Source organism: Gadus chalcogrammus, chromosome 21, assembly GCF_026213295.1.
Source record: "Gadus chalcogrammus isolate NIFS_2021 chromosome 21, NIFS_Gcha_1.0, whole genome shotgun sequence".
NCBI classification, from domain to species: domain Eukaryota; kingdom Metazoa; phylum Chordata; class Actinopteri; order Gadiformes; family Gadidae; genus Gadus; species Gadus chalcogrammus.
In genome coordinates, this window is record NC_079432.1 from 3,053,429 (window position 1) to 3,067,337 (window position 13,909).

At 42.5% G+C, this 13,909-nt stretch overlaps 2 protein-coding genes, 1 long non-coding RNA gene and 1 other non-coding gene across 5 annotated transcripts in view; all 4 read left to right on the forward strand.

Annotated features, from left to right (window-relative positions):
* Positions 1-53: 53 nt before the first annotated feature.
* LOC130374708 (uncharacterized) lies at positions 54-4,029 on the forward strand. Its single transcript, XR_008893658.1, has 4 exons — positions 54-194; positions 2,102-2,148; positions 2,553-3,035; positions 3,247-4,029. It is a non-coding gene; the product is annotated as an uncharacterized LOC130374708 (long non-coding RNA).
* Positions 1,162-1,352, forward strand: LOC130375134 (U2 spliceosomal RNA). Its single transcript, XR_008893801.1, has one exon. It is a non-coding gene; the product is annotated as a U2 spliceosomal RNA (small nuclear RNA).
* Positions 4,030-6,406: 2,377 nt separating the features above from the next.
* LOC130374699 (E3 ubiquitin-protein ligase TRIM39-like) lies at positions 6,407-9,057 on the forward strand. Its single transcript, XM_056581633.1, has 2 exons — positions 6,407-6,543; positions 6,629-9,057. The coding sequence occupies exon 2, from the start codon at positions 6,631-6,633 to the stop codon at positions 8,260-8,262; it is 1,632 nt and encodes a 543-aa protein (XP_056437608.1). The 5' UTR covers positions 6,407-6,543; positions 6,629-6,630; the 3' UTR covers positions 8,263-9,057.
* A 4,720-nt stretch (positions 9,058-13,777) lies between these two features.
* Positions 13,778-13,909, forward strand: part of LOC130374703 (E3 ubiquitin-protein ligase TRIM39-like) — a 29,435-nt gene continuing 29,303 nt past the window's right edge. The window contains exon 1 of one of the 2 annotated variants that reach the window (XM_056581637.1): positions 13,778-13,906. The gene's annotated coding sequence lies outside the window, so the exon portion shown is untranslated. The remainder of the gene's footprint in view (positions 13,907-13,909) is intronic. The other variant, XM_056581636.1, reaches the window with a different exon arrangement.

Below are 13,909 nucleotides of genomic sequence, written 5' to 3' on the forward strand. Positions count from 1 at the left end.
GTTAATTGAGCCACACCCATTCTGGTGCTCCTTAAGAGGGCCAGAGTTCTAGACTGGAGGGAGGCTTGAGTTGTGCAAGTGACTCGACTGTTGTGCTATTGTTTGTTTTAAGTAAGAATATGTTTTTCACCAACAACATTGTGCATCAAGTTTATTTAAGTTGATACCGGTGAGACACGTTATCGAAAGAAGATGTGAGTAAATTATTTTTTATGCTTTATTTAGACAATATGATATTGAAGCTCATGTAAATGCCTTATTGGACTACATATATGTAGTGCTAACACCAGTCCTCAATAGCTTCGGCTACACGGAGTGGTGAACAGGTTTAGCCTATCTGGGTTAATCTGTCGTCGTGGTTTTACCACTACCAATCTGAACTTTTATCTGTATGGAGATTCTTCATGAACCACATCCAGAGTGCAACCCGGTTTACCCTGTCTCTGAATAAACCACGTTTTGAACCGTTAACACTCCGATTCATGACCTACCCCGAAACAACGATACCATCAAAATTATGTTTCAACAGTGTATAACCTTATTGATTTCAGATGTTTGTGTTCAGTTCATGCATTTTATTTGCTATTGGGTGATTGTTTGCATGGTTGAGGAAATCTGGAATTAAAACATTGCACACGGCATACCCTGAATTTAGCATTGGTTCTTTGATGCGCTAATAGTAAATAAACTTCTTAGTGAAGTTCTGCCGACCTATTAGTGACCACTAGAGAGCGGTAGAGTGGCGGTTTCCTCACATTTTTAGTGATCCAGCAATGATGCAAAGGAAGAGGTAATTTCTCATGTATCTAACTTTTACCAAACTAACACCATGTGTGATGGCATCAAATCATAGTGATCGTGCTCAGTGGGGATTCACTGTATTATACATAATAGTTCACAATAAACGCGTTTGGATTCCTCAGACATACTGATTGGCTTAGAGCTGCTGACGTCATCAGTGCCGTTCATGCATTGCCTTGAATCACGGACCCTATACTCGTTATATTTTGCGTTGAACGTAGTTTGATAACACTGATATGTTGTTGACGCATAGTGGTACTTCTGTAGGCTTCTTGTATTGAAAGGAAGTTTTCCCCGTAAAACCGCTGATGAGAGTGACATTTCTGGGAATGGGTTCTCTAGGTAGAACTTTTTGTAGGCATCGCTTCTCGGCCTTTTGGCTAAGATCAAGTGTAGTATCTGTTCTTATCAGTTTAATATCTGATACGTCCCCTACCCGGGGACCATATATTAAATTGATTTTTGGAACTGGGAGATGGAAAAGGGGCTTGCTCCGTCCACTCCACGCATCGACCTGGTATTGCAGTACCTCCAGGAACGGTGCACCCCCTTTCACTGTTAATATGAATGAGTGCATTTCGGAACTCAACACGATTGTTAGAGCTCGTTTATTTATTTAATCGTTTCTGACTAACGAATTGTTGTGGTTTGGACAGTGTTGCCATGTCTTTTTCATTGAAATTGGTTAAACGTTATCGGAAAAAGTTGCGAGGCGATATTTAATTGATTCTATGCGTTATTTAGACCATATGATGTTCAAGCTAACAAAACATCAGTGCGTCATTCGACCACAGATTTGTAGCGCTAATACCAATCCGGAACCACTTCTAGATGTATCAATTCCACAATGCAAGAAGAACGAACACGCACACACACACGCGCACACGCGTGTTTGGTGAATTGAATGAAGGCTTTCTTCATTCTGAAGTATGACTCTAAATCAGTCAAATCAGACTCATCCCTTTAAAATGAGGGAGGTCATTAAATATCAAACACAGAGCTGAAATAGACTCTTACTGTTACCAAGGAGACCAGAGGGCGCCGAACCTGCGTTGAGTTTTACTTACTAGCTCACCTGCCGCAGCTCGCGCGCCGAGTGTTTTTCTTAATTGGAAAATTGGTTGCATCTGGTGCGTTTCACTTAAGAGGGAACCGGACAGTACGTTGGTGTTCTCCACTGTTCGGCAGTGTAGCGTCTCCCAAACGCGGTATGTTGTTGTGTTCCCAGAAACCAGAACGTGTGTGTAATGTTCTGTTGAGCTCTGTTGTGACGTATTTGTCATTTCTTCCTTTTTCACAGGTTAAAGACCTTTTGAAGTAAAGAGGAGCATCTCATCTGGACCTGATGTGAGTAGAAATGTGTAGCAAAGCACAGCTGCGGTGACTTGTATGTTGATTATAAACACTGACAATGAATGAAGGAGATCAGGGATTCTGGTGGTTAAACTCATTTGAAATTTAAATAATGATTCTACCTGAAACTAACATTTTAGAGACTATACATTCAAACTTGTCAAAGTAAGAATTAAATCACTCTGGAATAATGACAGTCAAATAATTAGCCTCTTATATTAAAAAGCTGGATTAGTTAATTATCTAAAACATTATTTAAAAGTTGGATGATTCCAAAAGCCCTGAATTTGTATTGTCGTTCATTTATCTGATTTAATGGAGATGAACTGTGGGACAGTTCCCAAGTTTTGGGACAATAATGAGTAAACTGTTCCTTTCATCCTTCCATTCCTTGAAAGGTCTATATTTAACTGCAGTTCTGTGAGTATCCCCACTTAACCATGAAGATGAACTGCGATCTGTAAGTCAATAGTTTCTCATTACTCTTGGGCACATTGCTGTACTTTGGTTTCCTGGTGAGTTAACCCGTTAGCTGAAGGTTGATCTGAGTAGTAAGGATGTTTTATTGGTTCATGCGTTTGGTTTTTGTTGGTTTTAATGGTTTGTTAAAACGGTTAAAGGTTCTAAGTTATTGTTGTAAGCTGGAGTAATGGCTTGGGTTCTGATGTCTTCAGTCTTCTTTCCAGCTACTCTCCTGAGCTCTGCATCATCTTCACATGAGTGTTTCATTACTGATGAGGGTGTGGTCTGAGTGAGCAGAGGCACATACTGGGATACAGAGCTGTCTGAAGTCTACAGGTCTGTAGACACGCCCCCTCAGGGGAAACTGAGTGTTTGAGAAACCGTCATGACAACCAGGACTCTACCATCAAGGATTCCTCGTAAGTTTGCATTATCTGGACATAGTGGACTGGGTCGGGAGTTAAACTCTCAGACCAATGGTGCCGGGTTCAAGTCCTCTGAATACAGTGATGCATCCTTGAGCAAGGAGCCCCAAAGCCTACCTGCTCCTTAATGACGGCTCTTTGGTTCAGATAATGTTGCATCTTTTAAATATTGAACCTAATCCATGTCCTTGTTTGGTCCGGGCAGACACACCTGAGCTGAACCTCACCTGATCCTGTTTGGTCGGGGGCAGACACACCTGAGCTGAACCTCACCTGATCCTGTTTGGTCGGGGGCAGACACACCTGAGCTGAACCTCCCCTGATCCTGTTTGGTCGGGGGCAGACACACCTGAGCTGAACCCCACCTGATCCTGTTTGGTCGGGGGCAGACACACCTGAGCTGAACCCCACCTGATGCTGTTTGGTCCGGGCAGACACACCTGAGCTGAACCCCACCTGATCCTGACACCCTGCTGGTCCCGTCTCCTCAGTTCATCTGAGCCTCGTCCTCCAGAAGACCTGCTGAGCTCAGCGGTCTGAGGCTGATGGATCAATGACCTCCAGTGGGAGTGATCTTCTTGACCCCACATGTACCCGTGTGCCTCCACACGCCTTTCCCTCACTACTTCCCTAACCTCACTACTTCCCTAACCTCACTACTTCCCTATCCTTCCTCTTCTTCTTCCTTCTCCGTGGTTCGAACCTTTACTCTGAAGGAGTGTCTTCTTGAACCTTTACACTGAAGGAGCGTCTTCCTGCCCTCAGAGGGTACAGCGTTAGGGTTGAGAGTCAGGGTTTAGAGTCAGGGACAGCTCGTCAGGGAGGACTGGTTTTAAACAAACCTCTTCACTTGCTTTCTGAATGGTGGTCAAATTTTGAAATGTATCATTTGGGAAACTGTTTTCCTCTGCTTTCCTTTGCAAATATATGTATTAAACTTCTGTCAAGTGTTTTTGTTTATATATTAAAATCCTACATTGACCTCTGCATGCCTGGTGCGGTTTATTTAAATTTATTTTAACTTGGTTAATGTCTAAACTTCTGCAATACATTGAATATACATGATTAATGTTAATCAGCAATGTTCACATAATCCGTTTAAAAATATAAAACATCCATATTACTACTAAATTCCAGCCTATTCATGTATTCAACAATGTACATACTGCCACTGCAGGCCATTTTCTGCTACTACAAAACGTTCAAACCAACAACCCGGTCTCACATCAATGTAGGCCTACTATTGTCTACGTAGGTTCGAACGGAAAATGTAGTTTTGCGTGAGACTGTTGTCCAAACTGTCCAGCAGAGGGAGCTGTCGTACACCTTAATTAAACAGGTGTGTGTGTGTGTGTGTGTGTTTTACATTTTCGAGTATTGAACCTAATGTGCTGGTCTAGTTTGTCTGCAACTAACTCTGCCGCCAGCAACTGGATTTGTCGAAACATATGAAGTGAAAGAAACAAAAGCCCAGTTCACCAGATCTGAGGTCCGCTGCCTTCAGATTTTGGATCATGAATGTTTTGAGTGAACGAGGTCTGAGCTAAATATTAACCACCTAGAACTTGGTGCGTTTCCTGGAGCTCAGAGGACGGCAGGACGCGTGTTTACCTGGTCGATAAGGCCCTGAACGCAGACCCTGAACCCAGAGCTGTAAAGAAAATAGGCCTATTTAAGTCACCATTTGAGGCATCAAATAAAATTAGCCAATCAAACACTTGCATCACAATAATCTATTTGATATATATATACACACACTATATATCTATATAGTGAGTTGCACACACTATATCTATATAGTGTGTATAGCAGTGGCGGCTGCTGGTCTTTTAAAGAGGGGAAGCTCATTTTTGGCCTACATCAAAATAGTTGTCAATTTATTTATACCTCAATTCGGCCCTCCGTTCCTTTTCAAGAAAATGGTCTGTGACCCTGTTAAATTAATAATGGAAGCAATTTCGCCAAGCAAATACCAAGAAATGTGTTGCAGTTTGTCATGAGACTTCACTTGCAAAATCCGCGATGGGACTGTCACTGAACTCAGATAGTGAAGTGACTGTGTATATCTCAAAATAGCTGTCAATCAAAAAGTGATTCAGACTTTCGACTGATCCTCCAATCATAACGCGGAAGCCCAGCGTCCAGGCTAGCCCAGGCCAGCCCACTGCTCCATCCACCCCCAGAGACGCTGAGCGTCCGGGGGCGGGACAAATCTGGGCATTTATCCAATGACCGTCGAGTTTCGAGGCAATGAAAAAAACTGTTCCATGCAGTCTCATTGAAGTGAATGGACGCTCGGCTTCTACGGTCTAATGCATTGACATTACGGGAATGTATGAGAAGTTAACAAAATCGAGTCAGTCTTGGATAAGATTCTTATCGAACTCGTCTTTGACATGAACGTATTTTAACGAATTTGTAGTCAATGAAATGTTAACACAACAATACATATTTGACAATTTAATGTTTGAAATTTTAGGGGAAGCTGAGCTTCCCTTGCAGTCTTAGAGAAATCGCCACTGGTGTATAGTATAGCGCTGGACTACCACCATCCAGGTTACCCTGTCCCAAAGCTTTCTCTTCTATCGGCTCAGACTGCCTACTGTTAATACGTGTTTTCAGGTTGATGTAAGGTGCGATTTAAAAAAAAGAAGATAATTATGTGGTTTATTATGCATATTATGTTATTCATGAACATTTTGGAAACAACATGCAAGGATTAAATCTCCCACAAGGCCAACAATCAAAGTCAATTTGCATATTGTGGTCTACAGTTGTTTTTTACATGAATTTGATTATTTTCGCCTTGCAATTTTACTACTCTTGTCTCAAATTCCTCAATATCAGTATTACTGCCAGCAGAAGTGGATTATCAATTCAGAGATACTGTGACATTTCATCAAATTCTGTGTGAAGTTGTTTTATTCTGTATATTTTATCTGTATTATTTTCTAAGAATTTGAAAAGTAAATATGTAGCTTTTCATTGAAGGTGGCAGATGGCTGTAACACTGATGTGGAAAGCTGCTGGTAGCATTGCTATCATGGTAAACCCCCCCACACAGCAGTGATGTGTCTAAAAGCTTACATTACAGTAAATGTGCCAAAAAGCAGGCACGGAGATCTCGCATCACGGGTTCCTTATTTCTATCTGCCCAATACAACTTAATCTTACTGCCTAGAAACGGCCCTGGTTTGAACCTATTTTAATGCTGCAAAGAAGAGAACACACAGCAAATATGAGATAGCCTAGAGAGAGTTCATGAATGTGCCCACGTTCAGGTTGAGACGTCTGGGTGGGAACTGTGTCCATGGGGGCGGAGCCAGGGGTTAGGGGAGGAGCCAGGGGTTAGGGGAGGAGAGGAGAGGATGTCTTTTTCGGGAAACGAAACTTAACATTCATATAAACCAAAACCAACCGACGTGGAAGCAGTTCTCGCTTTCAGGAGAAAAATAAAACGCATTTTGGAACCAATTGTCTGACAGACAGAAAACACAACAAGGTGAGTAAAGCAGCACAAGATAAGGAATTGATGGAATTAGAAATATAAAACTGCTCAATACATAAACCTTATCGTCTGTGTCTAGGAATGGCCTCTGCTAACACTTCCTGGTCTGAGGAGGACTTTTCATGTTGCATCTGTCTGGATGTGTTCAGCAGCCCGGTTACCACACCATGTGGACACAACTTCTGCAGAACCTGTATTACAAAGTTCTGGGATGAACAAGTCAAGTACAAATGTCCTGTTTGCAACAAGATTTTCGATACAAAACCTGATCCACAGGTCAATACCCTCTTATCACAGCTGGCTGCTCAGTTTAGAACAACCGTACGAGTTAAAGAGCAGCCTTGTGTTGAACCAGCAGAAGTTCCCTGTGACTTCTGTACTGGGACCCAGCAGAAAGCTGTGAAGTCCTGCCTAGAGTGTTTTATGTCTTTCTGCCAAACCCACCTGGAGCCACATCAGAGAGTCGCTCGCCTGCAGAAACATCGGCTGGTCGAGCCTATGGACCGTCTGGAAGACAGGATGTGTAAGAAACACGACCGACTTCTGGAGTTCTTCTGCCCGACTGAACAGGTGTGTGTGTGTCAGTTCTGCACAGAGATAGACCACAAGTCCCATCCTGTTGTACCTCTGAAGGAGGAATATGAAGTGAAGACGGCCCAGCTGGGGAAGATGGAGGCTGAAGTTCCGCAGATGATCCAGGAGAGAAAAGAAAAGATTAAGGAGATCAAAGGCAAAGTAGAACTGAGCAACAAAGTTGCAGACAGAGAGATAGCCATTGGTGGGCAGGTCTTCACTGCTCTGATAGGCTGTGTTGAAAAGTGCCGCGATGAATTCAACCAAACGGTTCAAGAGGAACTGAAATCCACAGAGAAACAAGCTGAAAACCTCATCAAAGAGCTGGAGCAGGAAATAGAAGATCTGACCAATAGATGCTCAGAGGTGAAGCAGCTCTCACACACTAAAGACCACCTCCACTTCCTCCAGACCTTCAGATCCCTGAAGGATCCTCCACCCACCAGGGACTGGACCACGGTGGAGGTCCGTCCTCCGTCATACGTAGGGACCTTGAGGAGATCCCTGGATCAGCTGGAGGAGACACTGAACATGGAGATGAAGAAGCTGCGTGATGATGCTGAACTGAAGAGGGTCCAGCAGTATGAAGTGGATGTGACTCTAGATCCTTATACAGCTCATCCCCTTCTCATCCTGTCTGAGGATGGGAAACAAGTACATGATGGAGGTGTGAGGAAGGTACTCCCATACAACCCTAAGAGATTTACAAAGTATATATATGTCCTCACAAGGCAGAGCTTCTCCTCAGGGAGATTATACTTTGAGGTCCAGGTTAAAGACAAGACTTATTGGTGGTTAGGAGTGGTCAGAGAGTCCATCGACAGAAAAGGTGTGAGCACTTGGACCCCTGAGACGGGTTACTGGACTCTTTTCTACTACAACAAGGATGGGTTGGTATTTAGTGATAACCCTTCTGTCCGTCTCCCTCTGAGAGCTGGGCTCCAGAAGGTGGGGGTGTTTGTTGATTATGATGAGGGTGTGGTCTCCTTCTATGATGTGGAAGCCAGGGTTCATATCTACTCTGCTACTGGCTGCACCTTCAGTGAGCCTCTCTATCCAGTCCTCTGCCCAGGCCGCCATGATTATGGAGGTAACAACTCTGCCCCCCTGATCATCTCACCTGTCAATCAAACAGACTAGGACCTTTGTTTGATAATAAAACAAAGAAACAACTAATGTTGTTTACTGAATTAGAATCTCTACTATGTGAGGTCTGAGAGAACTGCTTTAATGTTGTACTGCTGACATTTAACAAGGAGATATTCTTTAAGAATATAATCACAGTTGTTGCATTAACTCATTATAAATGGTTAGATTACAATGTATCTCATTCATGTTTTCTCCTGATTTTTTTATACGTTTAATGCTATAACATAGTTACAGTTGCAATCATGTAGAATATTTTTAGACGATTATTTTGTATGATAATGACCTCATAACCCCTTACTTAAAATGTCTATTGGTCTATCTTCTGAACACTTGATTTATTTTATTAAAAAGAAAAGGCCAAAAATGTAATGTGTGGGTCTACATTATCATTTCAATTGATCATTTCACTGGAATAGGTACATTCCAGTCCAATAGTGTTTTGTAGAAATAATTTCTCAGTGCGATACAAATATTAAATTAGTTTGTTGACAATATCCTTATTTTGTTCAATTTGAGATTGATGGAATGTTTAAAATCATTGAAAAAAATTTAAATGTCTTTCATTTTTTAATCAGTAATTGACTTAATCTCCACCATACAACAACCCTTCATATATTACACCCTTAAACAAAGCTCACAGTGGTAGCATGTAAAGATTCTCCCAATGTGTGTGAGTACCGTGACTTTGTCTTGTCAGCTCTCCTCTCCTCTCCATCCTCTTCTCTCTCCTCTTTCTTCTCTCTCCTCTCTCTCCATCCTCTTCTCTCTCCTCTTTCTTCTCTCTCCTCTCTCTCCATCCTCCTCTCTCTCCTCTCTCTTCTCTCTCTTCTCCTCCTCTTCTCTCTCCTCTCTCTCCTCCCTCCTCTCCTCTCTCTCCTCTCTTTCTTCTCCTCCTCTTCTCTCTTATCTCTGCTCTAGTCTGTAGCTCAGATTGTCTTTATTATTGTCGTACATTACATTACTTATGGTCTATACAAGTCTTCAAGCGTGTCGTTAGTCGCCTTTCAGAAATAAAGGCACCCGTAGGATCAAAGATACGTGCACAACTGTTAACTCTGTAATATTTGGCATTATTCTTTTACGAATAAACCCACTGAATGCTGTCGTGTGTTCAGCCGGTGATTCATTCTATTCCTTCAGTCTCAATCCTCCAAGCTGAGCAGATGTTCCTCCAGAGCTCTCTGTTGGTTATCCTAGCAGCACACCTGGAAGGTCCTTCAGCCCCCTGGATCCCAGCAGGTCTCTATGGGGTCCTGCCCCCTGACGTGGGCCCAGTCTTCAGTCCCTCCCGCCGCCTCTTCCTCACCTCACTGGTGGCGTGGTGGACCAGCTCAGACCTCTGGAGACATTGCCTCCCCACACGTCAACAAAAACAGAATATTTAGAATTATGATTAATAAACGACGAATATGATCGAATGGTTACGTTGATGACAGCTCATGGAACATATACATAGTTTGAAGTGATGTGTGTGTGTGTGTGTGTGTGTGTGTGTGTGTGTGTGTGTGTGTGTGTGTGTGTGTGTGTGTGTGTGTGTGTGTGTGTGTGTGTGTGTGTGTGTGTGTGTGTGTGTGTGTGTGTGTGTGGTGAGAGAGTTCAACTCCCAGTTGAAAGGCACTGTGTTTGATCCCCAATATCTACAGCCTGTATCCGATAGAGCAAGATGCCCCCTAACCCTTCCTGATCCATTACCACATATATCCTTAAACACTGTCTAACCCCTCCCTGATCCATTATATATCCTTAAACACTGTCTAACCCTCCCTGATCCATTACCACATATATCCTTAAACACTGTCTAACCCCTCCCTTTTCCATTACCACATATATCCTTAAACACTGTCTAACCCCTCCCTGATCCATTACCACATATATCCTTAAACACTGTCTAACCCCTCCCTGCTCCATTACCACATATATCCTTAAACACTGTCTAACCCCTCCCTGATCCATTACCACATATATCCTTAAACACTGTCTAACCCCTCCCTGCTCCATTACCACATATATCCTTAAACACTGTCTAACCCCTCCCTGATCCATTACCACATATATCCTTAAACACTGTCTAACCCCTCCCTGTTCCATTACCACATATATCCTTAAACACTGTATAACCCCTCCCTGATCCATTACCACATATATCCTTAAACACTGTCTAACCCCTCCCTGTTCCATTACCACATATATCCCTAAACACTGTCTAACCCCTCCCTGATCCATTACCACATATATCCTTAAACACTGTCTAACCCAGGGGTGTCAAACTCATTTTGGTTCAGGGGCCACATACAGCCCATCTGATCTCAAGTGGGCCGGACCAGTAAAATAATAGCAAAATAACCTACGTCAAATCCAAATCTTTAGCTTTGTTTTTCAATACTATGCTTTATCATTCAGCCTACATTTGTAGCCTACATAATCACGGATCACAAGAATCTATATTAACACATTTATTCACAGATAGGCCTATGGAATTTAAATAAAATGCATTTCACATTCATTAACTGGTTTATTTTTATAGAGTTGAGTGAATACATTTTTACATCTGAACACCTGAACCAACTCAATACACTAAACAAACTACAGTGGGAGCTATGAAGAAAGCTATCATACTGCCTTGAAAAAGTAAATGTGCACATATAAATAAAATAAACAGTAACATAAAAGTTGTAGCTGTGCATGAGCAATGAGATTAGGCTACATCAGATCAAACTGTTTTGTAGTCTACTGAAGCTGAGAATGATATACTGCACAATATTTATTTTCTTTTAATATGAAACCTGAGTAAACTTATTTTCAAAGATCTGTATTCATGTGCAAACATTTCTGAAAGAGCATCACAAGAAATAGACCCAGGCCAACTGGCCGATTAACTATTTTTTTCTCACTGCGGTCTATTTCCTGCTGCTTGCTCCTGAAACTTGGCATCTTTTAGCCTTTACGAGTGCATCAATATCAGGTGTCAAATCCTGAGTAGCAGCACATTTCACAATGTCATTCAAGTGTGTGTTTGTTAACCTTGAGCGGTGCTTTGTTTTATTTAGGGTCATTACAGAGAACACCTGTTCACAAAGGTAGGTAGTCCCAAAAATGGATAAAACCTTTGCAGCCAGGGATGTTAATTTGGGGTACCCTGGCAAGAGATATTAATAAAATGTGTCCAAGCCCACCTACGCAAATTTCTCCATCATATTGGTATCACACTGCAAGGCAATTATCTCGAGTTGGAGGTCAGGTGGCATGTCAGAAGGCTTGACTGTAAATGGCGGGCGGAAAAACTGCAAATTCCTTCTCTAGTTCACGGAAGACCTGAAACCTCCGCTTGAACTCATGCAGCAATCCTGTTATTATCTTGTCTTTGTATCAGAGGGACCGGACGTAATATCAGCATTACGTCCGGTCGCACGCACAGCTGTTTGACATGTAAAATGGGCGATGCCACCGCTAGATAGCTGCGTCTCCCAGACTGACAGTTTTAACTTGAATGCGCGTATGCTGTCGTTATAATGAGTGACAATTTTTTTTGCGGCCCTGCAACATTTTGTTACGATTATTCAGGTGCTGTGTAATATCCACCATAAAGGCAAGATCCTTCACCCACTGCGAACATTTAAGTTCCTTCACTGGGCTACCCATTTTCTCCATGAACTGTCCAATATCCTCTCGTAGCTCAAAGAAACACTTGAGCACGGCACCTCGGCTTAACCACCGTACTTCAGTGTGGTATGGTAGGCCAGCCTGCGCAGAATATTATATTCTACGTGCACTGAAACTTGCTGATTACATACCAAGCACACTGCTTTTGTATTCACCTCTGTGAATAAATAATTCTCAGTCCATTATTCCTGGAATCTGTGAATTCCACTCTGAATCCACTTTTCTTCTTTTTGACAGACATTTTGGTAATGGGGGTGTCACCCTTGATAACTTCTTAATTGTGGTGAAACAAGGACAAGTTTGGAAATCCTTCCTTTTTTTTTTTTGGCTGCCCCCTAGCGGCTGGAGTAAGCATTTTGGTTATTTCTTTAGAAAATCATAACTCATCACAGGAATGGGCTAGAGACGTACTTTCTTTTTTGACATACTCAGAAGTACCCGCGTCTATACAAGTCGCGGGCCTGATCAAATCATCTCGCGGGCCGTATGTTTGACACCCCTGGTCTAACCCCTCCCTGATCCATTGCCACATATATCCTTAAACACTGTCTAACCCCTCCCTGTTCCATTACCACATATATCCTTAATCACTGTCCAAACCCTCCCTGCTCCTTGTAATTTGGATACAGATGTCCAACACAGGGAGGGTGTTTAGAGGGCGGGCGGTCGGTCTTCAGCCGCAACAAATCATAAAAAAATGCCACATTTAAAACCCTCGAAATTAATCAGAGGGACACCTGTTGAAGAAGAATAAGGCTGAATTTGAATTTGTATTTATTTGTCTCTTCACATTATGACTTCATTATCATTAATATCATGCATTTCGATTCCTCCACACAGTTACTCAGGACTTCAATATAACTAATGAAGAGGTACTGTCGTGTTTCAAACACTATTTAGTTCTAAACTGTTTAAGCAGAAAACTGGAGGCGCACACGGCAGACTTATGACTCAATGTCGTATACTTTATTATAATCCAGATAACAACCAGCGCGTAGCGACCCAGGCCGAGCACCAAGGGGTCCCCCTGGTGGCCATTCTGCATAATATACTTCTACAAACCACCGATAGAAGCCCTCCTCACCTAATACACACCGATCACATTGTGAACCTGCTAACTGGTAAAAACTACTGGTTAACATTCTGTGTTGGGAACAGCACAGGAATAATTGTATCAGAGGGGGCGGGGGGTTATTTCATCAATGAATTTGTGAATAAAGTTCTCCACTTGCAGAGAGCGAAAGAACTTGTCCCCGCGTGTCAATGCTCCTCGCGATCCCCAGAATACTGTTATAAACAATACAGTCTATCATGAATGAATTGTGTATTTTCGAGGTAAACCTTTTTTAAATTCAGCCGGATTAACTTTCGCAACAAAACAAGTGCTTGTTGTCTCTGACTGAAGGTGAACTCGTCGGTCTGGTTCGTCTGCCCTACCCCGGGACACACGACTCGGCGGTTAATAGCGCAACAATGATAGCACATGTTATCTGGGCGCACCTATTGAGAGGGTTGTTTTATAAAGAAACTGGTGAAAATATCAGCCACAGTTGAATTCGAGTCAAATATATTTGCATAGGCCTAGTTGTTAATCACACTTAAGTACAAATCACTAAGATATAAGCATTTCTTGTTTTCCCGGGCTCCCTGTTTCCTGTCTTTTAATGGTTGAACATATTTTAATGCTGCAAAGAAGAGAACACAGTGAATATGAGGTAGCCTAGACAGTTCATGAATGTGCCCACGTTCAGGTTGAGACGTAAGGGAACCGTGTCCGTGGGGGCAGAGCCAGGGTTAGGGGAGGAGCCATGTATTAGGGGCGGAGCCAAATGTAAGGCGAGGGGAGGAGAGGATGTCTTCGGGAAACGAAACTTAACATTCATAGAAACCAAAACCAACCGACGTGGAAGCAGTTCTCTCTTGCAGGAGAAAAATAAAACGCATTTTGGAACAAATTGTCAGAAACCACAACAAGGTG